Below are 27,708 nucleotides of genomic sequence, written 5' to 3'. Positions count from 1 at the left end.
TTCCGGAAAAAAAGCATCTACATTGGCCCCGGAGTTATCGTCATAACGAAGTGCTTTTCCGGAAAAGCGCGTCTACATTGGCGGTGTGCTTTTCCAGAAAAGCAGAAGACCGGATCCATTTTGAAGAGGGCAAAGGCCACCAGACCTTTCCGGGGGCGGGGCCAGACCACCGTTCAGACACGTGGTTAAAGGGGTCTCGCCATGCAGCCATTGGTCTCCTGCTCTCGTGCCTTGGGGCCTCTGCCAGGGACTGACACCCTTCGCAGGGTCTGTGGGTGCCCTCTGACTTTTGGGGACACCACCCTTTGGCCCCCAACTGCTTTTGCCTGTTTTTTTTTTCTGCCCTACTCTGTCTGCTATGGAGCCACGGGTGGCCATGTGCCTGGTCGGGCCCCTGTTGGACCACCGGGGCCGCTTCGTGGACATTTACGAGGGCTGGTCCGGCCGGGCACACGACGCCCGCATCCTCCGGAACTCTGGACTGTATTGCAGGTTGGAGGCGGGCATCTACTTCCTCCGGCGGGACTTGACTGTCGGGGATGTGCCTGTGCCCATCTGCGTCGTCGGGGACGCGGCCTACCCCGATGCCCTGGCTAATGCGGCCCTACACGGGGCAGCCGGACCAGAACCGGCGGGCCCGGTTCAATGACCGCCTCAACCGGGCCCGAAACACAGTGGAGCTGGAGTTTGGACGTTTAAAGGCCCGCTTCCGTTGCTTGCTCACCCGTCTTGAGATGGGTGAGCAGAATGCAACGGAGGTCCTGGCCGCGTGCTGCGTGCTCCACAACATTGTGGAGAGCAGTGGGGAGGCCTTCCTCCCTGCATGGATGGCAGCCGAGGCACAGACCATGGAACAGCCCGACGCAGCTGCTGTCCACCAGGCGTGCCAAGATGCGGTGCGCATCAGAGTGGCCCTGGTGGACATGTTTGCCCAAGCCCCGTAGTAGGGTTGCCTGGATCTCCCCAGACTACTCCCTCCCATCCCTCCCCTTTCTCACCCCCTCCCCTTACTTCCCCCCAATTGTAAAGCGTCGGGTCAAAGCACGTCGGCCGTCATTGAGTCGGGTGCATCGGGCTTAGTTAGGGTTTTTCTTTTTAGCTTAGGCTAGGGTTTAGGCCACCATCGCTGGTCCCAAAGAACAGCCACGAGGATGTGGGGTGCTTGTGGAAGGCTGAAGTCAGCGTACCTGATTCCAGTCATCTTCCATCGAGGGATCTCCTGGCTGTTCCTCTCCTGAGGCCCGGAGGGACCAAAGGATTGAAGTGGCCAGCAACACCACCAATCGTCCTCCCTGCGCCTAGACTATGTTTAATTATCTGTTGTGTGCATCGTGTAACCGTTCTTGCTAGTTTGTTATCTATGTAAATATAGTTTGTGGTTTACATTTTACTGAAAAGTGTCAGCATTTATTTCTGCACCACAAACCACTGACCACTTACGAAGGCCCCCCCCCCCAGTGATAGAGTACAGATTTCGTTCTCCACAGTTTGCCACCATGTTAAATTTAAGTGGCTACTTGGCATCTCACATCATTTCGTACACTACCTAGAGTTACACAATACCCAACACAGGAATGAACAGCAAAATAGAGAACTGTTTATTTACAAGGGGGGGACCTTCAACTGGGACAGGAAGGGGGGCAGTTACTGGGACGGGCAGCCCCTGCGAGCTCTCCTCCGGGGGCCAGCCTGCCCACGCTGGGGAGACCACATCGGGGCAGGCTGCACGCGGAGGTGGCCAGGGGCAGGGGCAGGAGCTGGGATAGGAGGAGGGGTGGGAACAGGGGCAGGAGCTGGGATGGGAGGGGGCATGAGCTGTGCTACGGGAGGGATGGCGGGGGCCTGGGCTCCGCCCATGCCATAGTGAATCGCATGCACAATATGTGCCGTCAGCGTGTCCATTGTGGTGCGCATCCCTCGGCATTCGTCCAGGAAGGCAGCCCAGGCGTCCTGCCGCCACTGCAGGTCCCCCTGCACCCGCTCCGCGATGGAGGCCTGGATTGCCTCCACGGCGTTGACGTGCCGGCGAAGCAGCTGGTCCCTCTGCCAGAGACTGTGCCTCCGGGGTTGGCCTGCTGGAGGTGCAGCTGTTGCCGCAGTGGAGGGTCTGGTGCTGGGTCCCGCTGCAGGGAAGAGAAGAAAGGATGGGTCAGTCAGGCAGGCCGTCCACTGTCCCCACACCGCATGCCCTCCACCCGAGCCCAGGTGACCCCACAGTTGTGTGGCTTGAGCCCACTCGGTTCCCCTCCTGCCCCCGTGTTGTATGTTTGCAAGGAGGACCGCCCCTGGAGTAGGGTCCCCCCTCCATTACTGTAAGCACCGGTCTGTATCCTGGCCCCGTGGAGGGTGGGAGGGTTCTTGTCCTGCGTTCACTTGTGGAACTCCCCGCCGGTGGAGACTGTGAAAAGCTTTGGGCTAATCACTGGTGTTAGACAGGGAGCGAGATGCATCCCCACGCAGTGCCTGGGAGCACATCTGGCAGAGGCGGTCTGGGCTCTCAGATCCCCTCGCGTGGGATATCTCCTGGACGGAACCAGAAGAGTGACTGGGTGGGGGGATGTTCCATCCTTGCAGCAACACTCAGGGGCCCTTCCCCCTCCCACTATCCCTCTCGCAAGCCCGGAAACCCAGGGACATGTGTGGCCACAGTGGGGACTTCCCTCAGGGAGGCAGCCAAGGCACCGGGATCAGGTGAGGGGCTCTGTGGGGGTCCATGGTCACAGGACCGTGACGCTGCGGTGTACCCAATAGCAGCTGGCTGTGCCTCACAGTGAGGCATGGGACAGCGTGCTGTTCTCCGTGCTGCACCCTTGGCGGAACTGCGGGCTCTGGGCTGAGTCCCTGGGGCCCTGGCCAGTTCCAGCCGGCATCCACCCTTTTCCCTGGTCCCACCGAATGTGTGTGAGCAGCACGGTCCCAGGCGTGCCCTGCAGCTGCCTGCCGCGGCTACGTGCAGCTCATGCTACGCAGCGTGCAGCTCACGTGGCCTGAGTGACATGCTCTCCCCCTCCTCCCTCTGGGCACCTGGCCCCCCCCCCCCCCGCCCTCCGCCTGTTGGGAGTGCAAACTGCACAAACTCACCAGTGGGTTCCTCCCCGGCCTCGGAGGAGCTGCTGGAGGGGACCTGCTGGGCGGTGGCAACGCTGGCCTCCTCACTGTCAGATGCGCTAGCGCTGTCTTCTCCCTCCCCTGGCTCGGTGGGACGGTTGATGGGGGGGCGCTGGCAGGTGTCCACAGAGACAGCTGGGGCTTCCAGGGCTGGCTGGCCCAGAAAAGCATGGAGCCGGTCGTAATAGGGGCAGGCATCGGGTCCTGCCCCCCTTCCGTCGGTGGCCCGCACATACCCCAGCCGCAGCGCTTTTACTTTGGACCGCACCTGCTCGCAGTTGCGGCCGGGGTTTCCCTGCTGCGCCAGGTTCTGCGCCAGCCGCGTGTACAGGTCTGCATTGTGGCGGCGGGACTGCAGGTCGTGGAGACCCTCCTGCTCCTGCCAGAGCTCCAGGAGGGTCTCCAGCTCCCTGGGGGTCCAGGATGGGGCCCGGCGTTTCCGGCCCCTGGGGGCTTCCTGCCCTGCGGGTGCAGGTGGCTCACCACCCGCAGCTGCCATGCTGGGCTCAGAGGTGGCTGTTGGGCAGCACAGCAGAACGTGGCAGAGCTCAAGCTGCACGCTCTCCGGCAGGCTCCTGCCACGGGCGCCCAGCAGCCTCCGAGCTCTGTAGGAGCTCGGGTTACCAGGAATTCCAGGCTCCTACACGGTCTCCTGGCGTCCAAACCGCTTTTTTCCGTGTCTTCTCCTTTTCTGGAAAAGCTGTCTACACTGGCCCTTTTCCGGAAAAGCTTTTCCGGAATAAGGACTTATGCCTGAGTGGGAACAGCGTAGATTTTCTGGAATAATGGCTGATTTTGTACAGTAGAGCGTTGTTGCTTTTCCGGAAATTCAAGGGGCCAGTGTAGACAGCTCGCAGCTTATTCAGGAAAAGCGGCTGATTTTCCGGAATAAGTGGCCCAGTGTAGACACAGCCCTATAGTGTAGATGTAGCCTAAGATGCTTATATAATCCTAATTACCACATTATATGGCTCACAATCTCTAATGCCATTTTCATCCCACCTGACCGCAAATGTAGAAAATAGTTACCATAATTTTTACAGAAGCAGAAACAAGATGGACAAAGTAGAGTAGAATTTTCAAATTCATACTAAGAATATGTCTGCATAGCAGCTAGATTTGTGCCAGACAATTTGCGTTCACAGGGCTTGTATTGGGGGTTGTTTCATTGCTGTGTAAATGTCTGGGCTCAGATGGAGGCCTGGCCCTGACAGCCATGGGTTTGTCTTTCCTGTGTAGACTACCCTCTGTGTCTCATTCTTAAAATGACTTAGGTAGCAGGACTGTAATTTGCATTGAAATTCAGTGGAACTTAGGAAACTAAGTCAAGTGGCTGCTTTGGAAAAATCTTACCCTGTGTTATTTACCCAAAGTTACATAGTCTGTGGCAGAGGAAAGAATTGCATCAGGATCTCTGAAGTCCCAGGTAAGCATCTCTTAAGCAGAATACTTAAGCCCCTAAATATTCAGAAGGCTTTCCTGAAAAACACTTGATATACATTTTATTTATAGAGGAAAGGAATGATATTGGAGGACAGTGATTTCCTCACTGACAAGTAAATTCAATTGCATGGAAACATAGGAAGTTTGTTGCTGACCCTTTTTGAGTTTTTCATCACTCTAAATTCATTCAAGGTTTTTGACATTTTTAAAATTTAATAATGTTTTGTTGAAGTCCTAGAAAATCATTAATAACTGCTTTCTTAATTCCATATGAAGTAGCACTAGCATACATTATCATTCTATATTGACACAAGATCAGATATATGCATGCAGTGACAGTCACAGTGACTGTTGCAAATTGAGTAGTTTTGTCACAGATTCCTTATACTGCAAAATGTTGTTTTCTGTTTCCCCTTCATTTTTAAGTGCAACGATAGAGGTTTTGTAATTCTCAACTAGTTCAGAGGTAAGCAGCTCTTCCCTAGTTACTTCATTGGTTTTCTCTACAGTTCCTATTCGAAGAAGTGTGTCCAAAACATTCTTCTGAGAGGGGCTGTTTTCCCAGATATACTCCTCCATGTCTGCTTCAGTCTTCTCGCTCTCCCACATTTCAGTTTTCTGAAAAAGAACAGACATCGCCTTAAATATGTCAGTACTGCATTAAGGAGCAACAACAATCAAGGGGGGGGGGAGGGGAGAATCTGTATTTCACTCCTCTGCCATGAAAAATTGTTTAAGATTTTTGTCTTCGTTGAAGTTCACTCCAGTGGGACAGTCTATCCCAAAGATCCTCAACTGAGATTAAGTGAGGTGAACAGGCTTTGTGTTTGTCCTTTGCAAACAGTAAATTTAATTCTGCAATTATTTAGCAGAAAATAATTATTTTGCAATTATTTCTGCAAAAATTTAATTCTGTATTGTAAATATAAGTCTGGAAATCCATTTGAAATATGTATAATTTAGCATAATTACTGTAATCCTAAGAGAAAAACCAGAACTGGGAAGAAGCAATAATTGGTTCTTTAGTTATGTAAAGTTACTGATTGCAATTCAAACTCTAAGGAAAAAGAGCCCAAATAATCCAAAATGTTATTTTGAAATAATGGTCCAAATTCCACTGCTGACACTGGAGTAGCTTTTTATTTACATCAAGCTCTTCTGTGTTTACACCATTACTGCTAATATTAGAAACTGACCCAAAGTTTGTAAAATTAAAGGACATTTTCCTTTCATTACTGTGGATTTTGGTACACAAGCCATTTGATTATCTAAACAAGTATGTCTTACTTCTGGTGGTTCCACTTTGTGTGGTCAGATTTAAGTCCCCAGATTTTTTTCGTTTCACACTAAATTGTTTGTGTTTAAACAAGTTTTTAAATCTAAATACATAAGAGAATTGAATGGAGTTCCTTTGCATATTGTATCCTGAAGGTACTGAAGACAAAGCCCTCATGCATATAATGATAATGTGATTTTAGACTTTGTGATGAAAGAAATAGTGACACGCAACTTGTCAAAACAGCACAGAACACTCAGAGCCAGGACTGGGGGGGCTGCAAACAAACTTTATGGGACTGGGGAAAACTTGGACACATCCACATATAAGTGGACACCTGGCTAAATAAAATCATGCCAGACGGACCATAGATGTTGCTGGACCACAGTGTGCTGGACTAGAGAGGGTCAACATGAATGTGTAAACTTCTTTTAAGCCATATCATTTCATAGTTTCAAAACAGATGATCAAAACTTAAGTTGTTCTCGTTTTGCTCAACACTTATAAAATACATAATCAAGGACCATAACTGAGAAAAAGCAATGTAAGCACTTTCAATCTTTCATTTTTTTAATATTATGGTTTTGTTGGATTCAATATGGAGGAAATCACTTCTGAAGATAGCGATTTCTGTAGAAACAAGTGGAAACAAGCACTTTTGAAACTTTTATCTATGTCCTTAATAAAATCCCTTAATAGACAACTCTTCAGTAATCCTCCAGCTTTGCTAGCCACAATTAAGTTGCATTACTTATAAACAAATATCAAATTCAAATAAATCTGACAAGGAAACTTAGTTTGAGTCTTACCTATTCAACAAAGAAGTTCTATACACAATGCTTAATAAAAGGCTATTATTTACAAAGTCAATTTTTTTTTTTTTTTTTACATTTCCAACTTATGGATCCAAGTCATGTCTTTGTGCCTATGCCTGGATACCAGAATTTACAAATGTTTTAAGTGTTGCATGAAGAAAAACTTTAAAAAAAGCTCTTCTTTAAAATCCACAAGCCCAAGTGTTTAATCAGAAACAAACATTAACATCATGAAAAGGCTCATGTGACTAACATTTAAAGAACTTGGGCACAATGCAATGCAGAAATAAACACCTTATTCAGCCATTAAAGAGGAAAAAATAAGTACTATAAGGTGCAGAGCACCAGTAAATAAGTGGTTACAATGAAACGTTCTTTCTGCATCATGAGATTGTTCAGCCAGTGTTGACACTCATGCACTTCTTTAAATCAACTCTATTAATAAAAAGTTCACACACATTCTTAAAAGCTAGCAAAGTTATTATTTTTCTTTTCATACCAGTCACTCCTCATTGCACACTGGCTCTCCAAGGCAGTTTGTCCAGTTCAAAAAGAATTAAAAAAAAAAACCCTCTCACAGGGATAGAATTTCTCAAAAGTAATGGAATGAGTGTTACACCTGGTCAGTCCTGGACCAAACTCTTGTTATTTGCCAGTCATGCCCTAGGTTCAACAAAAGCTCACTGTGAGGCCTCTGAACACCTTAAAGTTCCAGCAGAGATAATAAAAACTAATTATGGTCATTACATTTATCTCTTCAGGAAAATCCTTCTCTGTGCACATTAACTGATGGGATTTCAAAGATGACTGCTGATAAACAGATTAATAGTTTCCCATCTTTCCTAAACAGGGCAATGCAAAGGGATTTAAATTAGACCAATGACATTTCAAAGTATTACTAGTTTGTACGTCTTGAAAACAGGCTGTAGTGTCAAAGTAATTCTTAAAATAAAACAGATTTCTGGGGTCAGGGATGGGTGTAATCTCAAAATATATTCCTTTGGCCCTGTTATAAGAAACCAGAATCCTTTGCAGCAATGCTGGTGGCCATCAATATTCCCTCTAATTTTTTCCAGGCATGTGCAGAATAAATTTTGTCATGTGCCCAGAGGCATATGCAGATGCAGTACACCAACAGAGAAACACGTTGCCATGTGTAGGCTCTCTGCCAAATGAGCTAGGTGGCACCCGAATCTCTCCTGGGTGGCTGCCCAAGAGCTCAGCTTACAGGGAACACTGATGGCCATCCTGCAAAATAAATTGTTATCCTAACATGCAGAAATATCAACCAGGAAACTGAATGGAAACTAGATTTTTGCAGGTTCATTTTGATCAGATGTCTCATTTCTAAAGGGAGAGTTCCACATTTAAGCCCTCCTGCAGGTGTCCTGACTTTCATAAATTAAAAACCAAGTATAATTCATCAGACATTCAGCAATCAAAAATAAATATTTCAGTTGTAATTTATACACATGTACCAGTAAATGTATTGTAAAATACTTTGCAAAAATAGTACCTTAGAAAGTGTAACTTACTAGACTGATGTATTTGGGTAATAAAGGGAAGGAGCCTTTATTGTATGGACAATAAATAACTAATTAAAATAGCAATTTTCTACTATACTCTTAAAAAGTCACAAGTAAGGAAGGAGAAGGTAGAAAATACATATTATTCAGGAAACAGAAAAAGAAAAACCACACATGCAGGCTTAACTTCTAAACCTTTCACCTACTGCTACAATCAAGGAATTGCAAGGAAAAGCTCCAAGTGAATACCAGTTTTTGACCTCCAATTATTTCCATTTAAAAAATAAAACTAGTTAAATTGGTCCAAAAACTGTACGCCATTTAGTTCCTAGACTGGTTTAAAAATAAATTTAGATAAAATTGATGCAGACACATAATTTACAAGTGCTTTTAGCTATGGCAATGCAAGCTAAAATGATAAGTACTTAAAATAGATACGCATGTCCACATTAGGAGGTTTACTGATTTAACTAAATAGGTTCTTAAATTGGTTCAAAAGAGATGAGTTGAGTTATAAAGTTCCAAAGTAAAGCTGGTAAGAGATAAGAAGCATTCACACCTATATACAAAACAAGAATTAAGAACTTTAAGTAACGTTCCATTGTTATTCCAAAAAGAAATGATCAGATTCAGATTGAATTTATCATGCATGGTATTAAACTACTCCATAAAAATGCAATGCAGACAAGGAGGACAAGTAATAATGGACTTAAATTGCACAAAGATTTATGTGACACACATGACGTTCCCGTAATTTTTTCCATCCATGTGTAGAATTAATTATGTGCACCAATATCGAGATAATGTGTTGATGTGCTCCACCAGTAAAAACAAAACGCTCAGATAATATTTTTTTCAAGTTGCCAAAAGAATATCTACTCCAGTCAGGACAGATTAAGCATTTTAGAACTCACTACCTAAAGAATTACATTTAAGCATGTGAGAAAAATAAAATTACAATCCAAGATAAAACACCTAAAATAAACACCACCACCTCACGTATATGTTGGGAGGTGAGTGCATGGGCAAGTGTGGGGTAGAGACAGATGCATAGTGCATGTCGTGTATGATATTAATGGAGGAGGTGCGGCATCTGGGATAGTGATGGCTGCAAAAGGGAATTAGGGTTCAGGAATGAGTGTGGGATTTGGGTGGGAGTTTGGGTGAAAGAGGGGGCTGTATCTGGAGCAGGAGACTGAAATGCAGGAGGGAGTGGCAGGGTCTAGGAGAGGGTGTGGCTAAAGGAGAGGATTCGGACATGGAGGAGAGATGTAGGAGGGGGTGCAGGGTCGCATAGGGGTTTGACACCTGGGGCAGGTGTGTAGAATGGGGGGCAGAGGGTTGGAGTGAGATGCCAGGTGCAAGCTCTGGCTGGGAGCACTTACCCAGGTGGCTCCCAGCCAGCAGTCCAGCAGGACCCTCAGACTGGCTCCCTTCCTGCCATGCCCTTGCACACCATTCTGCGCCTTGTGCCCCTTGTTGGGGATCCTGTATGTGCTGCCTACACTTCAAGCATGGCCCAGGCAGCTCCCAGGCCAGCAGGAGCTTCAAGAACATGCAGGTGTTGGGGACAGTGTGGAGACACCCTCCATAGAGTGCGCGGTGTGAGAGATGCACATAGCCCCAGCAACTGGACACTTTGAGTGGCATACAGTGCGTGGCAGGCAGGAAGTCTACCTGAAGGTCTTGCTGGGTTGTGGGCCAGATCTGGCAGTTTGGCTGGGTGGTTCTGGCCCGCAGACAGTATTTTGCCTGTCCCTAGTCTAGATTAAACTTAGTCTAGTGCAGTGGTCGCCAACCTTTTTAAGAACGAGATCACTTTTTGAATTTAAGTGCAATCCAAGATCTCTCTCAAACCCAAACACCCTTGCCCCGCCTCCTTTATACCCCTTCTTGAGGCCCCACCTCTGCTCACCCCATCCTCTCTCACTTTCACCAGACTGGGACAGAGGGTTGGGATGCAGACTCTGGATTTAAGGGATTTGGAGTGTGAGAGTGGCTCTGAGCAGAGCCTGGGGCAGGCAGTTGAGGTGCAAGAGGGGGTTCTAGGTGCAGGCTCTGGGAGGGCATTCAGATGCAGTGGTGCTTGGGGCTGAGGCAGGAGTCTGGGGTGCAGGGCGGGGTTCATGATTGGGGTAGGTTTTTGGGATATGGGCTCCAGCTGGGCATTGATTGCCTCAGGTGGCTCCTGGGTGGTGGTACAATGGGGCTAAGGATACAGAGTGGGAGAGGGGGTATCTTGACATGAGCACCCCTCCTTACCCTCCCCTGACCTGCACAGAAAGCAGGAGGCTCTTGGGGGGACAGCTCTAAGGCAAAGGGGAGGAGTGTGGGAAGGAGCAGCTGAAGTGCTGGCCCTTGATAGTCGCTTGGCCAAACCAGTCAGGATCACCTTTCAGAGGCTCAAATATCTACTGGTTGGTGAACACTAGTCTAGTGCTGTAAAGCACCACTGTCAAGGGGTAGGTCCCAGCACTTATAGCTACTCTTCCCGTGGAGAAGGTTTACCTAGAGTGCTGTGAGAGCTCTCGACCAGCATTCATGCCCTGGCCACACTTTCATTGTAAAGTGCTGCTGTGGTGCACTTGGATTTCACAAGTGTAGGCAAAGCCTCAGAATTAACTCACTGGAAAAAGATAAAAGGGGGGGGGGGGAAATCACAACAGCAGTGGATGAACACTTTCCACAACACAATTTCTTCATATCTGACCTATCAGTCCTCATCCACAAAAGAAACCTCAACAGCAAAAGATGAGCCTGGAAGCTTAAATTCATAGTTCTGTCACACACCAATAATCATGGTCTTAAAGACACCAAATTCATGGCTTATAAGAACCATTTGTAGCCCATGAGCACCTCGATCTTTTGGCCTATGAGTACAGGGATGTTAGTAGGCCACTTCATCTTGAATGGATTCCTTAGCGTATGTGCTAACTCCTTATGATAAAATATCTATTCAATCTTTTATTTAGCTTGGATATTTATGTTTTTCAGACATAACAAAGTTCTGTCACAAAAAGCTCGACTCTCTCATCCACAGTAATCAGTCCAATAAGATTATCTCATGCACACTGTCTCTAATAGCTCAGGATCAGCACAACTACAACACCACTGCATATTAAACAAATCAACTATTTTTCCTGTTCACCATTTCCCTCGTTTCCCGTTCATTAATATTAAGCTAATATCCTTACAACATTATTCATTAATCTCATTCCATCTTGAAAATTGATTTTATGTTTCTACTTTGTTTCTTCTCTCTAACTTTTAAAAATCTCAATTACTATTCCTATGTAAATGAGAAAGATTGATTTATGCTTCTCTTCACCACTTGATGGCAGCAAACTGCCATTCTTTTGAAACACTAATAAGACTATTTCTTAGTGTTACTATATTTGCATCCATCCTAAATTAATAAGAACCATTGCATGCCTATTATAATTATTATTTTGTGCCTCTCTATCGACTGGGAGACAGACACTTCATTAAAGTTCTCTCACTGCTGCCCTTTTTATTTGGTAAATGCAGCCCATCACACCACAACACAAGCCCCTTTCTGGGAATAATCTGCAAAAGTAAGGCAAAACTACAAGAGAACAGGACAAAAGTGCAGTAAATGTTCTCCCCACTAACCCAATTATTACAGTATGAGAGAGCATGGCAGAACAAAGCACAGGATCACTCAGGTTAAGAAAACTACAGGTTTTTTAACAACAGATTGGCTACTCAGACAACTGGTACATGATGTGTAAAAACTAATCATGTACAAATATTAATTCGATAACTGATTAAGTTGAAAAAGCAGTGAAATACAAAATGTTAAGCATGACTATATATTTTCAAATATTGTAATCAATGTTTTCAGGTTTTTATGCTGGAAATTGTCATCAAAATGTCATCCCTTTTGGTGACAAAACATGAAGGACTGCCTTCCTCCAACTCCTGTGCATAGGCTTCTATGGCAGAAAGTTTGATATGGAAAGGTCAAATGCAGCTTTAAATATCACCTTAATGCATGAGCACCAGCATAACAATGATGTTAAAGCTAACCAATTAAGCTGATTTTCCAAAGTCATTGATACAATGAAGCAGTTCACTATTTGGGAGTAGTGCCTCCTGGGTTTTGTTTGTTCTGTAAGCAGTGCTGCTGAGGCAAGGCTATTTGGGGAACCTTACTTGTGCATTTTCAAACTTTGTATTTTATTTTTTAAATGAACACTTAGCTTTCAGCTTCCTGCCTAACATCTAAGCCTTTGAGAAAAGCATAGTTTTCATCTGAAGAGGGACTATATAAAGATAAAATAACTCTGGGATCCTCTTAATGTCTCCATATAAATAGAATAAAAATCTGTCAGGATTGCAAACCTGGAATCTAAAAATTAAGATGGGCATCTTCCTTCTTATGCATTTTCACTAGCACTAGAGAAGCTGTAGTCAAATTAAGTTCTTTATTAAACCTATGCATCAACGTTAGCCTTATTACAATATACATAGCTGAGATCAAGGACAGCATATAACTTGTACACAATTATTGCATGGTTCCAAGTAAGGATGTTAAATATCGAGTCATTTACTAGTCGAGCCGGAGATGGAATTTCCATCGACTAGTTGATAGGCACTTGTACATTTCAAAGGAGGAATGTGGAACTCTGCATGCAGCCTAGGTCAGAGGGAAGTCCTGCTGTCTCAGGCTGTAGGCGGTGTACCAGCTTTGAAAATGTACAAGAGTTCCCAGCTGGGGCTCCTGTGCATTTCAAAGTGGAAGCACTCTCATGGAGCCTGGAGTCAGCGGGGGAGTCAGAGCTCCCCGCTGACCTCCCCAGTTGACTGCAGGTTCCACACAGCATTTCCCCAGAACTGGAATCAGCTGGGGGGATCCCCAGCTGACCCCGGGTTTCAAGCAAACGCTGTGCTGGCATTTCAAAGGGTCGCACAGAGCTGACCAGAGGTTGACCTTGAGGCGGCTTTTCAAAGGGGGCAGCGCCGCTCAGAGCCTGGGCTCAACTGTGCAGTGCTGCCCTTTTGAAGTACTTCCTCTTCCCCCCCTCTTTGCTGTCTCTATCAGATAGAGGCGGCGAGAGGGGGAGAGAGGGGAGGGAAGGAAATCAATTAGTCAATTCAACTATCCGATAAGCATTTGCTTATTGGATAGTCGACTACTCCTTAACATCCTTAGTTCCAAGACTACAAGTTGAGTATCCAGGGCTGGCAGTTTGACCTGTGAATTGAGAAAGTCTGACACTGTCACCCTACTCTATGTACATAGTGTAGTTGTTAGCTGGGTTGGTCCCAGTCCAGTGACCTGAGGAAGAGTCCTGTATGGCTCAAAAGCTTGCATCTTTCACCATGACAACTTGGTCCAATAAAAGATTACCCGACTCATCTTGTCTTTCTGAAATCCTCTATGAGAGACATGTACTTTGCTGTGTATAACCATACTAAGTAAGGCTTAACCCACCAATTCATTCCATCTTAATTAAAAAACAATAATAATAATAAAATTGCAGACACATGATTTAGCAATCTCTTATTTTCTTCCTCATGTGGCTTTTTCTCCAGCCCCAGAGTTCTGCCCTTGACACCATGCGGCTTTGTAAACTGATCACATATTATATGTTTGTTCCTAAAATTACTAATTTGCAAGATCAATAATTAACAGTTAATTATTTCCAGTCATTAATACAAATTTGAGAGGATGTGTAGCAGTGGTGGGTAAACTGTGACCTATCAGGCTAACCTGACCACAGGCTTCAGATGTTGACCATCCATAGCTACCACCGCCCCCTGTAGCCACATTTCTCTCTTGCTAGCCAACAGGAGCTGAGGAGATGGCACCTGCAGGCAAAGGGGCTGCAGGGATGTGCTGGCTGCTTTTTCCCGACCTGACTTGCAGCCTGTAGGCCACAGGTTGCCCACCACTGATTTACAGTAAATCAAACAGCAAGTAATGCACTAAGTCTTTAGGACTCCTATCACAACCTCTAATAAAAGCAGTAACAATCAACAAACAATCCAACTTTGCTTTCTATTAAAAATATGTAAAGGAAAAACTGGCCTAGTTTTCTTAGTACATTTTACCATGCATATTCATGGAAGCATGCCATGTGGCACCACTCTGCTGGCGAAGTGACCAAATCTCTAGATTAATTTGTAATGCGTGTAATGTTGCTGTCTACAGGGAGGGCTAATACCACCCAATATTTAAAGTTCACATAAATTAAGAACAGACCACAGCCTGTTTGCTTCTGGTTAACAAGATGCATCAAAATTACCTTTCGGCAGGTCTATTAAAAGGGATTACTACTGATCATGGAAAAAAATCAAATATGGTAACAGCAGACCATCAATTTTTCATGGAAATCAAAGACAATTACAACTGATTGATGACTTCATCAAATATTAACATGGAAGTTGAAAGGTAATAAAAGGGCAAGAGACTTGTGCATATTCAATACACACGAAACACTCACACGGCAATATCGTATGGCCCTGACTTCCATCACTAAGTAATGCTAAAGAAAAGGACAGATATGTTGTTTGCCCAGAACTAATAAAAAAAGGAGCAGTGTTTAGCTTTTGTGGTCACTGTTCTATGCTGGAAACTTTGATCTGTCAGAGTTCAAGATTTGTGTTATTGTTAAAAAGAAAATACGTGAATTGCAAGTACACCACTGAAGTGTAAAAGCTTATCTATAAAAATTAGGGTTACTGATTAATCACAGTGAACTAAAGCGACTAATTCAAAAAAATTAATTGCAATGGAACAGTTTTAATCATATGTTAAACACCCACTAAAAAATTAAATAACTTTAGATGTTCTTCTACATATTCTAATATATTCATTTAAAAAATGAACTGTACATGTTTACTTTCTATTATTACAAATATCTGAGCAATAAAAATTATACACGAAAATAGTGTTTTTCAATTCACCTTACACAAGTACTGTAGTCTCCATTATGACAGTGCAAGTTACAAATGTCGATTGTGTTTCTTTTTCCATTCTTTTTCCATTCTATATATGTAATAGATGCATTTTAAAATGGAGAAGTGGATATACTGAGTATTAACAAGCCAGTTGAAGGATACATTTTAATAGAGAAAAGAGTATGGAATGGAAGTTGCCTTATGTCTACTTGATGGCTATATGAAGTTCCCAATGTACAAGTGTTCTTAATAACACACCACAACCGATGCTCCCATTGAGAGTTTCAGCAATTGTTCAGAGGGTAGGTAAGAATAACAAGAAAAAACAAACACCACAACGCACCGAACTGGAACAAATGCAAAATGTATTCTCCCTCTACCCATTGTAGATTAGTATTTCACTCACCACAAGGTCACTACTATCATGCAACTTACATGGGTTCCCAAACTGTAGGGGCATGAAGAAATTCTGGGGGGGCATGAGGCAATCCAGCCTTCCCCTCCCCACTCCACCCCCACTCCATATCAAGTTTTGCTGCCCTGGTCAGGTTTTTTTTGCTCAACAAGGGGGGGGGGGGGCGGGTCTCAAAAATAAAAAAGGGGATATGCTGCTGAAAAGTTTGGGAACCACTGCACTAGGCAGAGATCAATTACCTGGTTTTAATTATGCTTACACATTAAAATAATGTGTTTTGAGTATACAGTATTTACCAAAGGGGAAAAAAAGATTTTAGAACAAGTGTAAGATTCAGTCATTTGTGACACCTTTAACTTCATTGACTGCTAAGAAACAAATTTGATTTTATCACTGGATAACTAAACTAAAACCACTTAAAAATACAAAATGTTTTACACTGATTTCTTATCTAATATTCAGCTGTGTGCATTTAATAGCTAGTTGAAATCTTTTAAACAACTGGTTCATTTCCAATTACCTTTTTAATACTGAATCTGGATAAATGCAATCAAAATTATTCCTAATTCTAGTCAGGGAAAAGGAAGGAATTTATTTCTAAGACCTCCAATGAGGTGATATTTATTGTGTGCATGCAATTCAAGTAAACAACAAAATTGTGGCATTCTGGAAAGTTATTAGAGAAGGTATTAGAAGTGCTCTCCGTGGTTCATGTTAGACAGGACTGTTATACTTTCTAAAAATCATTCAAGGACACTTAAGCCACAGAAGGATTCCACCCACAACACAAGTCAGGATTTTTTACTAAATGTGGTCCTAGATGAAGCGTTATTGTCTCTGAATTAAAGACACTTATTTTGCTAGATACATTCAATTTCTTTTCTTACCCAAGATTCATGGTACAAAACTGTGAGAAGGTAGATTCCATAGTCATAGTTCTGTCTCCTTAAAGGACACCTGAAATTTAAAAACAAAGGATGCATTTTGAAATAGTCACTGTTTCCTTTTGGGAAATCAAGAACAAGTAGCTAAGATTTTTGTTTGCTTATTCTGTGCCCCAGACTATGGGAAGATTTTGTATTACTTCATTTCCTAGTCCATGGCTCATTGTACTTTTCTTAATTATATTTGACTTCTACAGATTTTTAGTCTTTTAGTATGTCGCCAAGGAAACATTTCTGCATTTGCTCATTGGGAGAAAGTTATAACAATAAACTAAAACCGATAGGGCACAACTTGAGCAACCATTCAAGTCTCTTTACACTATTGGACAGACAGCCAGCCTTCAATGAAATTCTGCTTTCACTGAGAACATGTAAGCGGATACAGCATGATGGGGAAAGCATGTTAGTCAGTGAGAGAAGAAAAACTAATACAAAACATTAAACATTAGCTTCTAATATAAGAAAACTCAGGTCAGCCTAATGCTAAGTTAGAGAAAGCGCTAAGTGTAAATAGACAGAAAAGAACAGCTGCTGTACAAATGATGAGGTGCACTTGTTGCCTCATGGCTAAGTGCTGGAGGTATTCATCAGGCACAAAGAGGTTGTATCTCTCAGAACCCAAGTAATATATCTTGAAACCAAAGGTGCTGCCTCAAAGTCCAGAGATAGACTGAACTGCTTCCAAAACCAGTATAAGGACACTAGACAGTCTCAATGCTTTGATTGAGCAAGCTGGTTATAACACAGTAGGTCTCTAACTCTCCCAGGGTATCTGCAGCCCTTTTTTCCCCCATGTTGAAAGGCTTCTCTCTCTTCCTTCTATACAATAGGGTGCAGAAAGGAGAGTCCTTCTGTATTAAGTGATCTCCTGGGCTCAGGTAGGGCCTATATAGTACCTCTTTTGCTCCAAGCTCTCCAGTACTCCCACATTCCAGCAGAACAGGCAGTACAGCAGCCAGCCACTCTCTCACTCTCCATAAGGCAGCAGGTGGAGTCAGCAGGGAACAGAATATCCCTCATGCGCTCTCTTCCCAACGTTAGACCCAACTATACCTTGAAGTTACCACTCAGGATGTAAAATCCTGGTTAATCAGTTAAATGTTAGGTTAATCGACTAAGAGGGATCCAGGGGGCAGGACTGGAGCAGCTCCTGCCTGTAGCAGGACTAGACTAACCCCCCCCGCCTGCAGTACGCAGGGAGCTACTCCAGCCTCTACCAGTTCACCTTTCACATCCCTTGTTACCACCAAACTCTATAAACGTTTGAATGGGAAGGGCAATACAATTGATATCCATAAATATAATATTTGCTAAGCCAACAAATGTAAACATAACATACTTATACTACCAGCCTCCAGAGCAGGAGAGATATTGCATGTGCAATGTTGAGAGAGAGCCTAGAGATTCAAGCACCCACTTTAGAAAGTGTACCAGTGTCATATCAGGACAAGGTTTAGAGAAGCAGCTGGCTCAACATCTGAAATGGCTTTTTTTTTTGTGGGAGAGAGGAGAAAACTACTTGTATGGCACAATACAGGCAGTCCCCGGGTTACGTACAAAATAGGGACTGTAGGTTTGTTCTTAAGTTGAATCTGTATGTAAGTCGGAACTGGCATCCAGATTCAGCCGCTGAATCTGGACACCAGTTCTGACTTACATACAGATTCAACTTAAGAACCCCAGGCGTCCCCAAGTCAGCTGCTGCTGAAACTGATCAGCAGCTGATTCCAGGAAGCCCGGGGCAGAGCAACTCTGCCTCGGGCTTCCTGTAGTCAGCCGCTGGTCAGTTTCAGCAGCGGCTAACTTGGGGACGCCTGGGGCAGAGCAGCTCGGGTGCTGCTGGGTTGGTCCAGTAGCGCGGCCGCTCCTCGGCGCTACTGGACCAACCCAGCAGCACCCCAGCTGCTCTGCCCCAGGCGTCCTGATTCAGCCACTGCTGAAACTGATCAGCAGCAGCTGAATCAGGACTCCTGGGGCAGAGTAGCTGGGGTGCTGCCGGGTTGGTCCAGTAGCGCCAAGGAGCGGTGCTGTGGGACCAACCGGCAGCGCCCCACCTGCTCTACCACAGGCCCCGGGCTTTGCTCCACATCTCCCTGGTCTGCTGAGGGGGGCACTAGCTGCGTCCCCCCCAGCAGACCAGAGAGACGCGGAGCAAAGCGGCAGAGGACCCGGGCAGGACCCGCTGCGCTTCCAGATCAGCTGGAAGCGCCGTGGTCTGGCTCGGGTCCTGCGCCGCTTTGCTCAGCGTCTCCCTGGTCTGCAGACCAGGGAGACGCTGAGCAAAGCGGCGGAGGACCCGGAGCCGGACCCGCGGCCGCTTCCAGATCAGCTGGAAGCGCCGTGGGTCCGGCCGGGTCCTGCGCGGCTTTGCTCAGCGTCTCCCTGGTCTGGAGACCAGAGAGACGCTGAGCAAAGCGGCGCAGGACCCGGGGCCGGACCCGTGGCACTTCCAGCTGATCTGAAAGCGGCCGTGGGTCCGGCCCCGGGTCCTGCGTCTCCGTCTCCCTTGTCTGCTGGCTCCCGCAGCAGACCAGGGAGACGGGGAACAGCTCTTCTCGCCCCCGAGGAGGCGGGCGGCGGGACCAGGCATCCCGCCGCTCCAGTCCTCCGGGCCGAGAAAATCCACGTTCGTATCTGCGGATCCGACGTAAGTCGGATCCGCGTAACTCGGGGACTGCCTGTAGCTATGTTGGATTTAGTCTTAAGTATAGCACAGGAGTGGAGTCAGCAAATAATTATAGTTGACCCATTATGTAACAGTGGGAGTAGATTTAAAATAGGAGGCTATCTGAAAAGGTCCTAAATTAATAAGTGAGGAAATAAAAATCCTTTCACTCAGTAAGGGTATGTCTACACTACCCCGCTATTTCGAACTAGCGGGGTAATGTAGGCATACCGCAATTGCAAATGAAGCCCGGGATTTGAATTTCCCGGGCTTCATTTGCATAAGCCGGGCGCCGCCATTTTTAAATCCCGGCTGGTTCGAACCCCGTGCCGCGCGGCTACACGCGGCACGAACTAGGTAGTTCAAACTAGGCTTCCTAGTTCGAACTACCGTTACTCCTCGTGGAATGAGGAGTAACGGTAGTTCGAACTAGGAAGCCTAGTTTGAACTACCTAGTTCATGCCGCGTGTAGCCGCGCGGCACGGGGTTCGAACCAGCCGGGATTTAAAAATGGCGGCGCCCGGCTTATGCAAATGACGCCCGGGAAATTCAAATCCCGGGCTTCATTTGCAATTGCGGTATGCCTACATTACCCCACTAGTTTGAAATAGCGGGGTAGTGTAGACATACCCTAAGAGAATTACTTAAGCATCCCGAATAAGTATCACAAAAAGAATGTATATTTAGCATATCCACTTAACTCCCCTTAAAAAAAAAAAAAACAAACACAAAAAACACACACACACACACACACAAAACAAAAAAAACCCCACATACACCCAGGAAAAAACCTCATATCACGCTATGATTACATGGCAAAAGCAGGTATCCTTCAAAAACTGAAATCCAGCTGAAATGAAGCCAATATAAAAATCCCAACTATGGTAGGGAAAAAGTAAGAAAGCCAAGAGGGAATTCTGGAAAAACAATTAAGGGAAATAAACAGGAGAGGAGTTCTGTGTTAGAAATAGGATGCCTACAAGTGAATCACAGGACTACCAAGGAGCAAGGAGGCTAACTGATGACAAAGGGATTGTAGGGACTAAAATTTCTTCATGAGAAAGGATACTGTGGCCAACCTGTTCCTTGCAGGTAACAAAGATATGGCTTTGTCAGAGATGAAGAGTGGAGTGCTCTTCACTGCACAGTTAATGTAGGTAATTGGCAACTGGATCTGGATACCTGGTAACCTTGCCAGGGTGTAAGTAGGACCATAACAACAGTCCTACCTGCACTGTTGTGTCCTCTGTTTCTGCACTCACCCGGGTATGTTTGGGGGCATAGCCCATGATTCTATGCACTGAGAATCTAGGATTCTTTCCCTGTCAATTGCAGAAGAATCTGCCTGTTCTTCTATCAAAACAGAAGATAGCTGACAAAATACATAGCTGACAACTGGAGTTAAACTGGAGCCTGGGCTCTAACTTCTACCCTCAACTCACTAAGCTAGCTTAATCTTAAATCACTTCCAATTCCAGGTAAGAGGTTTTTAAACCAGGACAGAATTTCTTCTGTGAGCATGGCTGTGGAACACAATCTGCTCTTTTTGTTCATCTGGAGTCATGTCTCTGAAAGCAGAAACAGTTTTGTCACAAAGGTTTAATTTCCACTAACCCTGTAGAGCAGACAATTAACATAACACAGAACACATAGCAACTTATCTGGGTGTTTGAACATAGCAACACAACAGATTACATATTTAGATAAATAACAGCACTTGCTGATTTTCAACATGTAGTTATAATAAGGAGTTGTTAGAATAATGAGTTATAATAATGAGTTGTGTACATTTTTCTCTTCATCAAGCCCATTTTCTTAGATTCTTTGTCCCTGCTGGTGGACTTAGAAGATCAGCCCAGTCATGATCTGTTATTAATGTTGTTGCAAGAAGAAAGCTAAAAACTGGACGGGGACAGAATCACTCAAAGCCCTGAAAAAGAACATAACACACTTTTCCAAAGAGCTTTGCTGTAAGTGGTAATGAAACAGGTTTATTCCACAAAGACTTTGCAGCTCCAAGAAAGCTTCATTTAGCAGCTGGAACTAACAACTGGAAAATATCCAGCAATTTATTAGGTGTTCTCCTGCACAAATTCAGGAGAATGTAGAAAGTGGAAGCCATGTGCTTCAAGAAGCCCTGGTATAACTCAAAATCCTCAGGTGCAGGTGAAGAACTGTCCAGGATTGTAAGGTCACCAGGAAGCAGAAGGGGATGGGGCCACTGAAAGCTCTTGCATGAGACCATCAGGATGAACCAGCTCAAGAGAAACAACCTCAAATTGTGTCTAATAGAGATGGCCCAGGAAGAAATATTTTACCCCGAACTGGCAACCTTCTCCTGGACTACTTCGAACAGGACCATGTACGCTAAGGAACACAAAGAATTCCAAGCAAACTATTGGGAATAAGGGCTATTACATGTGAGGACAGATGCCCCATCTCTACTCCAGGAAGGGTGTTGATCTCAGTACTGATAATGACTGGAGGAAGATTGAGAGCTTCCTAGGGTTGTGCTATGAAGACGACGACATCCCCAACTCAAAATGAACATGCCTGGAAATTGGCTGGTGGTACTGGAGGGGCCTCCCTGAGAGGGCAAGAAAAACCAATATAGAGATGGCATCAGTATCGATGTGAATGAACACCAAAAGAAGCATCGCACTTTTCACTATATATTGGAATAAACGACAGTCACAGTCTGCAGAAATAAAAGCAATACTAAAGAATCCCACAGCAACAAAACAGATATCAACAACAACTCTAAACTCTTAGGCAGTATGGTATACGATGCTGATGCACAAGATAACTCTATGACCAGATGATGCGAAGAGCACAACAAAAGCAGCAGCTTTTTATATTGTTTGAAAAGCTTATTGAAATTAAAAAAAGTCTTAAAATGCCTTGCTGTCCATGAAGATTTACAGACTAAACTGAGCAAATGTACCAGGAATTCAATCCTGGATGAAGATATATTTTGGGTACGGGTCTAAACTGCATACACTGATAAGTCCTGTTGTTAAACGGATTACGCTGCTTGAATCTGACCAGCCAAAAATGAGCAAAGTTCCTGAATGTTTCAGGGAATTAAGTGATCATTAAGCAATCGCTTCCATTTACCAAATAAGAAAAACAGGATGTGAGGAAAAGTTTTGAAAAAAGAAAAGATATGGCTCTAAAAGACATTCACAATGCTGCAAATATTCTAGATCCAAAATTCAATGGTGAGTGCCTTACTAGAAATGAACAAATACAAGGAACTGAATTCATCGATAAATGAGTCACAAGAATGTATCGCACTGATCACTCAGCAAAAGTCATTGCAGAGCTTGCAGAGTATTGTGCTAAAAACAAAATCACATGTAACCCAATCAGCTGGCTCAGTAGATGCAGTAACATGGCGGAAAGGTATTTGCTATGGATCAAAATTAGAAAAAGCAGCAATCAACATTTTGAATATGCCACCAACAGCAACTGAAAGAAGTTTCAGTACTTACAGTATCATTCATAATGCAAAAAGAAGCAAGTTAACACAAGAAAGGGTAGGCAAGCTGACATTCACAGCCCACAATATAAAGCTTCTTAAAAACCTAAATGATGCTCCGTTGAAATCCCCAAGAGAAAAAAGGAAACATAACCAGAGAAATGAGGAAGAAGAAATTGATGATGCTGAAGAAAAAGAAGAAGTCGAAGAAGAGGATATGTATGAGGAAGAAGAAGAGATAGAAATATACGAGTCAGATTTGGAAAGTGCAGATTCTGATTAGACTTGTATTCAATCCAGAAGGTTAAAAATATTTGTATCCTGCAACAGAAGATCTGTACTAAAAGTTTTAGGAATTTAAACCTCTGCCTTTTTTCTTTACTTTCACGAATTTTCATTTTAACAATTGGAAACTTTCATGATTCTTGAAGTTTTATTAAAGAAAGACATTATAATAAATAGTAAAATTATTTAAAAACTATTTAACAAGTATTTAAGAGAAAATTCTCAAAAATTCTCGCATTGGAGAATATTCTCAAGAACATTCTTGAGAATATTCTCCGAAAGTTTATTGCCAAGAATTTAACATCACTAATCTCGTTTCAGCTCTGAAGGAGAGCATGAATCTGGATGATGTATGGACGTCTTCCACTACCAAAGTGGGCCTCAAGAGGACTGCTTCACCCCCAGTCTCTTTTTAAATCTCTTTGTAGATGGAGCACCTTTCTGTAACATGCTCTTCTCCCAGGTGCAACAAGCAGCACGTGAGGGTGAAGGGGCATCGTTACTGAGGATCTTCATCTCACATGACAGAAAGTTTGAACACCAATGAGGGCATTTCCTAGGATATAACCATTAACTGTATATAATTAAATACCAGAAAGCCTGAGCTGAAGGGGTGAGGGTGACAACCCTTAAATAGTCTAGGGAGGAGCAGAGGGTCAGAGGACAGGAGCACCATTCCTACAGGCACTATTAGGTTAATTTATCTAGCTCTGATGCACTGCGTGTGTACACACCTGAGTGGAATACATGTCTACAATCACTCAAAGAATTGCTACTTGAACTCATTAGGCAAAATTCCTACCAAGACAAGTCTTTACTTTGCAGTTTCAAACACAAGCCTATACCATTAGGTAAGTTGTTTAACCATAGAAAGTAGCAGGGACTGCACTCAATTGAACCACTTTCTGCATCCATCTAAATGACTAAGGAACATGAAAGAGAAGGGTAAAATGTCCCAGGACTTTTGCTTGTACTCTTTCCACAGAGGAAGAGCCCTTATGTGAAAAACTGAGTTTAACTTGCTCTAGTACATTTCATGCTCAACCCTTCTCAAAGCACTTGATAAACAAGAGTTTGAATAGTATTCCTTTGGCCAGTATAGAAAGCCTTGCTGATGGAGCAATAGCTGTCATTCAAAGCCTTGGATGTTAGAATCTGTTTTATTAAAAGGCTAAAAATTAACATTGTCTAAGATACCAAGGTTATAGTCTTATTCTTTTAAAATTCAGTATATTAGTAATACCGCCCTTGCTACTTTCCAATAAGCCAAGAGCACATTTTTCTCAAGTTACCATACCTGTCTGTTGTAATAGTAAGCATATCTGTATCCTTACAGTACCGCTCTCCTACAAGTTTAATGAGCTTCTTCTTTGCATGGTCATCCAAGTTCAAGCTGGAAAGCTTAACCTTGAAGTACAAGAAGAAACATTTTTAGTTATTTTGCAGATTCAATGCGCATGCATGCTCAAAATGTTTTTAGAATTAAACAGTATTTGTTACTGAGGAATTAAAAGCCAGGAATTCAAAGATGTGCGTTCACAGAATTCTCTTCAAAGCCACTACTTGTCAAAAATACTTAAATATAGATAAAATATAGATAAGAAATCATATGACAACGAAGAGTTTTGGGGTCAGTTTCTCTCCTTTTATCTAGATGCAGAGGAAATAAACCACAGGTCTCTTCGGCAAATCATTAAGACCATTACTCAGGTGTTTCAAAAAGTGTTTGTCCTAAGCATCTAAACAAGTATAGAAGGGCACTAAAACAGACCCACTGTAAAATACCACAACATTTGGGGGAATTTTTATAACCCAGCTGGCAAATACAAGCATGAATCAAAGATATCCACAGATATTACAGCTAGTAAAGATCATATAGGCTACATAATACAGGTCAAAGAATTTTCCCCAGTAGTTCCTGCATCAAGTCTATAATCCTTAGAGGCACAGAAAAAAACTTGACAATGAAATAAAAATACACAACAAGCTTTGTAATCTGTTCTGAAGATCTTATGATTTAAAACAATATGTCACCAGTCTTAGCTCTTAGTGTTCTATGTGGATATTTAGCTCTACTTTACCCCTAAATGTCCTCAATAGGCCAGTAAGCAGTGGAAGTACTGGTAATGCTGCTAGACAATATTGACCTCCCACGGTCCAGAAAATTCTCTCGTTTGGAATCAGTCAGGTCCCAAGGGTTCTGGACTAGAGAGGTTCAATCTGTAGTAGGGATGTTAAATTTTGATTACTCAGCTAACTGAGTAATTCCATCTACTACTCGATTAGCTAATAAGGTGGACATTTGCTATCCTGCTGCACCTCTTCCTTTGAAATGGACAAGATCTGCCTGCATATTTCAAAGGGAGAGGCACAGTAGTTGGGACCCCATACGAGTGGAGACTGCTTTGGTCCCTGCTTACACAGTTTCCCCACTGAGTCTCTGCCTCCCCTGTCCCCCACAGAGATGATGCTGGGGAGAACTAGCTTTTAAGCCAGATCTCCCCAGCACTGGTTCCTGCTCCCCACCACTTAGTGCCTCTGATACAGAGGCAACGAAGTGGGGAGAAGGGAGTGACTAGTCCAGTCGTGACTCGACTACCCAATAAGCATAGGCTTATCAGGTAGTTGCTTACATCCCTAACCTGTAGCATGTGACATCAGAATCAAAATGCCTGATAAATCACCTAAAAGTGGATTATCTGTATTTTTTGCATATCGCTCCACAATTTACAGATTTCATTTTAAACCGTAAATTCTCTGTGAAGGAAGGTTCTGTCTATTACATTAACAAGCATCTAGAACAGGGATGGGCAAAAGCCACTCAGCGGGCCGCATCTGAACACACGGCTGTTCCAGGCCCCATCCCTTAGCGTGTTGCCTGGGAGCCGAAGCCACATGAGCCCTTTTGACTGCTTCTATTTAAAGGGCTCGTACCTTCCCGTTGCCTGGCAGGTGCGGGGAAGGCACAAGCTCTTTAAATAGAAGCAGTTAAAAAGTCTCCCAAGTTCCAGCTCCCTGGCAATGCTCTAACAGCACCGGAGCTGCGAGCCCTTTTAAATGTTTCTATTTAAAGGGCTCACACTGCCTGGGTAGCTGTGTTGGCTGGCAGCCACCCGGCATGCACAAGCCCTTTAAAATCGAAGAAACTGAAAGAGCTCACAGTTCCGGCCCCATGCTAGCCTGTTTCCTGGAAGCCAGGGACAAGTGAGCCCTTTCAATTGCTTCTATTTAAAGGGCTCCCACCTTCCATCCCAAGCTCTGCCCCTTTCATCTGAGGCCCTGCCCCTTCCAGGGTGGCCTGTGACTACTTAAAATTTTTTTAAAGTGGCCCCTGCTCAGAAATGATTGCCCAACCTTGGTCTAGAAAACAAAACCAAAAGAAGTTTTGTCACATGCAACTGTACATTCTCTTCGCATGAATTTGAAACCTGTACTTTCAGACTAAGAGTGTTAAAATGTGGTTAATGGACTAGTTGAGTAGTCGATGGAACTTCCATTGACTAGTGGAGAGGCACCTTCACATTCCTCCTTTGAAATGTACAAGAGTCCCTCATATGGCTAGCTGTTTCAATTTTACTCCTTTTTTTGGTTGAATACTAATAATAAATATTCACACGCTGTCCTATCAAGATATCCATGCTAGTATCAGAAGATACAGATTTCAGTAAAATACGACAGTATGTGTTGGGGGGATGGGTAGGGGGGAAGACACACAGAGAGAGTTTCTGTGTCTGTCTGAAGGTAAAAGTATGTGTCCTCATACATCTGTCTTTAAAATCAGTCACAATACTCCTGTTAGCTAAAAATCATCCTCTATTAGCATGTTGCTACTGGACATATGTAGTGCCACAACACGAACTTGGACTAACAGAAGGTTACATTTTCTTTGGCCACTGAAGCTTTTTTTTACCCCTTAGCACTGCTCCAGTAATAAAATCTATTGGTAATGTAAATTTGTAAAAGTACTAAACCATTTCAGTTATGGACAAGTCAAATTCAGTTCCAGTTCACAAATGTAGCAATTTGTGTGTAACGGGCAGGTGGATAGCTCAGAGGTAAAGTGAATTACTATGTAACATTAATATAATCTGAAGGCTCTTCTGTGGGATTACAGAACTCTGCTATCTTCAAAAGTAATTAATGGAGCTATCCTTATCATACAACCACCATTACAGCAAACCACCATTGCTGGGGGGGTCTCAGACAAAGGCTAGTATCTCAGCCACAAAGGCAATTCTCAAAATCAGGCTGAAAAATGAGACCACCTCTTTGGGTTTTTAATAAAGTACTTTTCAACAGTACTAAGCTGATTTCACAAAAATAGAGAGGGTTCAAAGACATTTTCTGCATTATGTCGCACAACCCCAGGACCTCTGCTTTACAACAGAATAGAAAACGTACCCTGCATTGCTCAGGTTCTTATCTCAATTTTCATTCTTTGGAAATAAAATGAAAATGTACAGACTTCATTTAAATCATTGCTCAGGAGTGGGGCTGAGTATGACAAGTTAAGAATGCAGGCTGTCCCAGGGAGAAAGAACTACTCCAGCCTGCTTTCACCTACGGATGTTAAAAAAAAAGCCACCCAAACCCACATAGTTAAAAGGGTAACTGTGTAACTGTTAGAAATCCTAATGGTTACATGCTCTGTGGGCACTACAGTATAAACCTTATACTACAGATCCTGCAGCGCACATGCTGGTGAAGAGTATAACTGTAATGGAAACTGATAAGTTGTTGCTTATCTGTTTACACACCTACTCTCACCACAGCAGCTTGGGGCCAGGTGAGAAGTGTCTCTCCATGGCCACTACAGCTCTAGC

The 27,708-nt window shown here is 43.9% G+C and overlaps 1 protein-coding gene across 1 annotated transcript in view; it reads right to left on the bottom strand.

The window, feature by feature from the left end:
- Positions 1-4,593: 4,593 nt before the first annotated feature.
- MRPS35 (mitochondrial ribosomal protein S35) overlaps positions 4,594-27,708 on the bottom strand; it is a 34,672-nt gene continuing 11,557 nt past the window's right edge. Inside the window, exons 6-8 of the mRNA XM_006121804.4 lie at positions 24,183-24,292; positions 16,398-16,467; positions 4,594-5,169 (exon numbers count right to left, since the gene is read on the bottom strand). Coding sequence (XP_006121866.4) covers positions 4,891-5,169; positions 16,398-16,467; positions 24,183-24,292 — 459 coding nt within the window. The 3' untranslated portion in view covers positions 4,594-4,890. The remainder of the gene's footprint in view (positions 5,170-16,397; positions 16,468-24,182; positions 24,293-27,708) is intronic.

This window comes from Pelodiscus sinensis, chromosome 1 (genome assembly GCF_052426305.1).
Source record: "Pelodiscus sinensis isolate ZL-2025 chromosome 1, ASM5242630v1, whole genome shotgun sequence".
Classification (NCBI taxonomy): domain Eukaryota; kingdom Metazoa; phylum Chordata; order Testudines; family Trionychidae; genus Pelodiscus; species Pelodiscus sinensis.
Note: the sequence above shows the minus strand (reverse complement) of the source record. Positions and strands in the feature narration are given on the sequence as shown.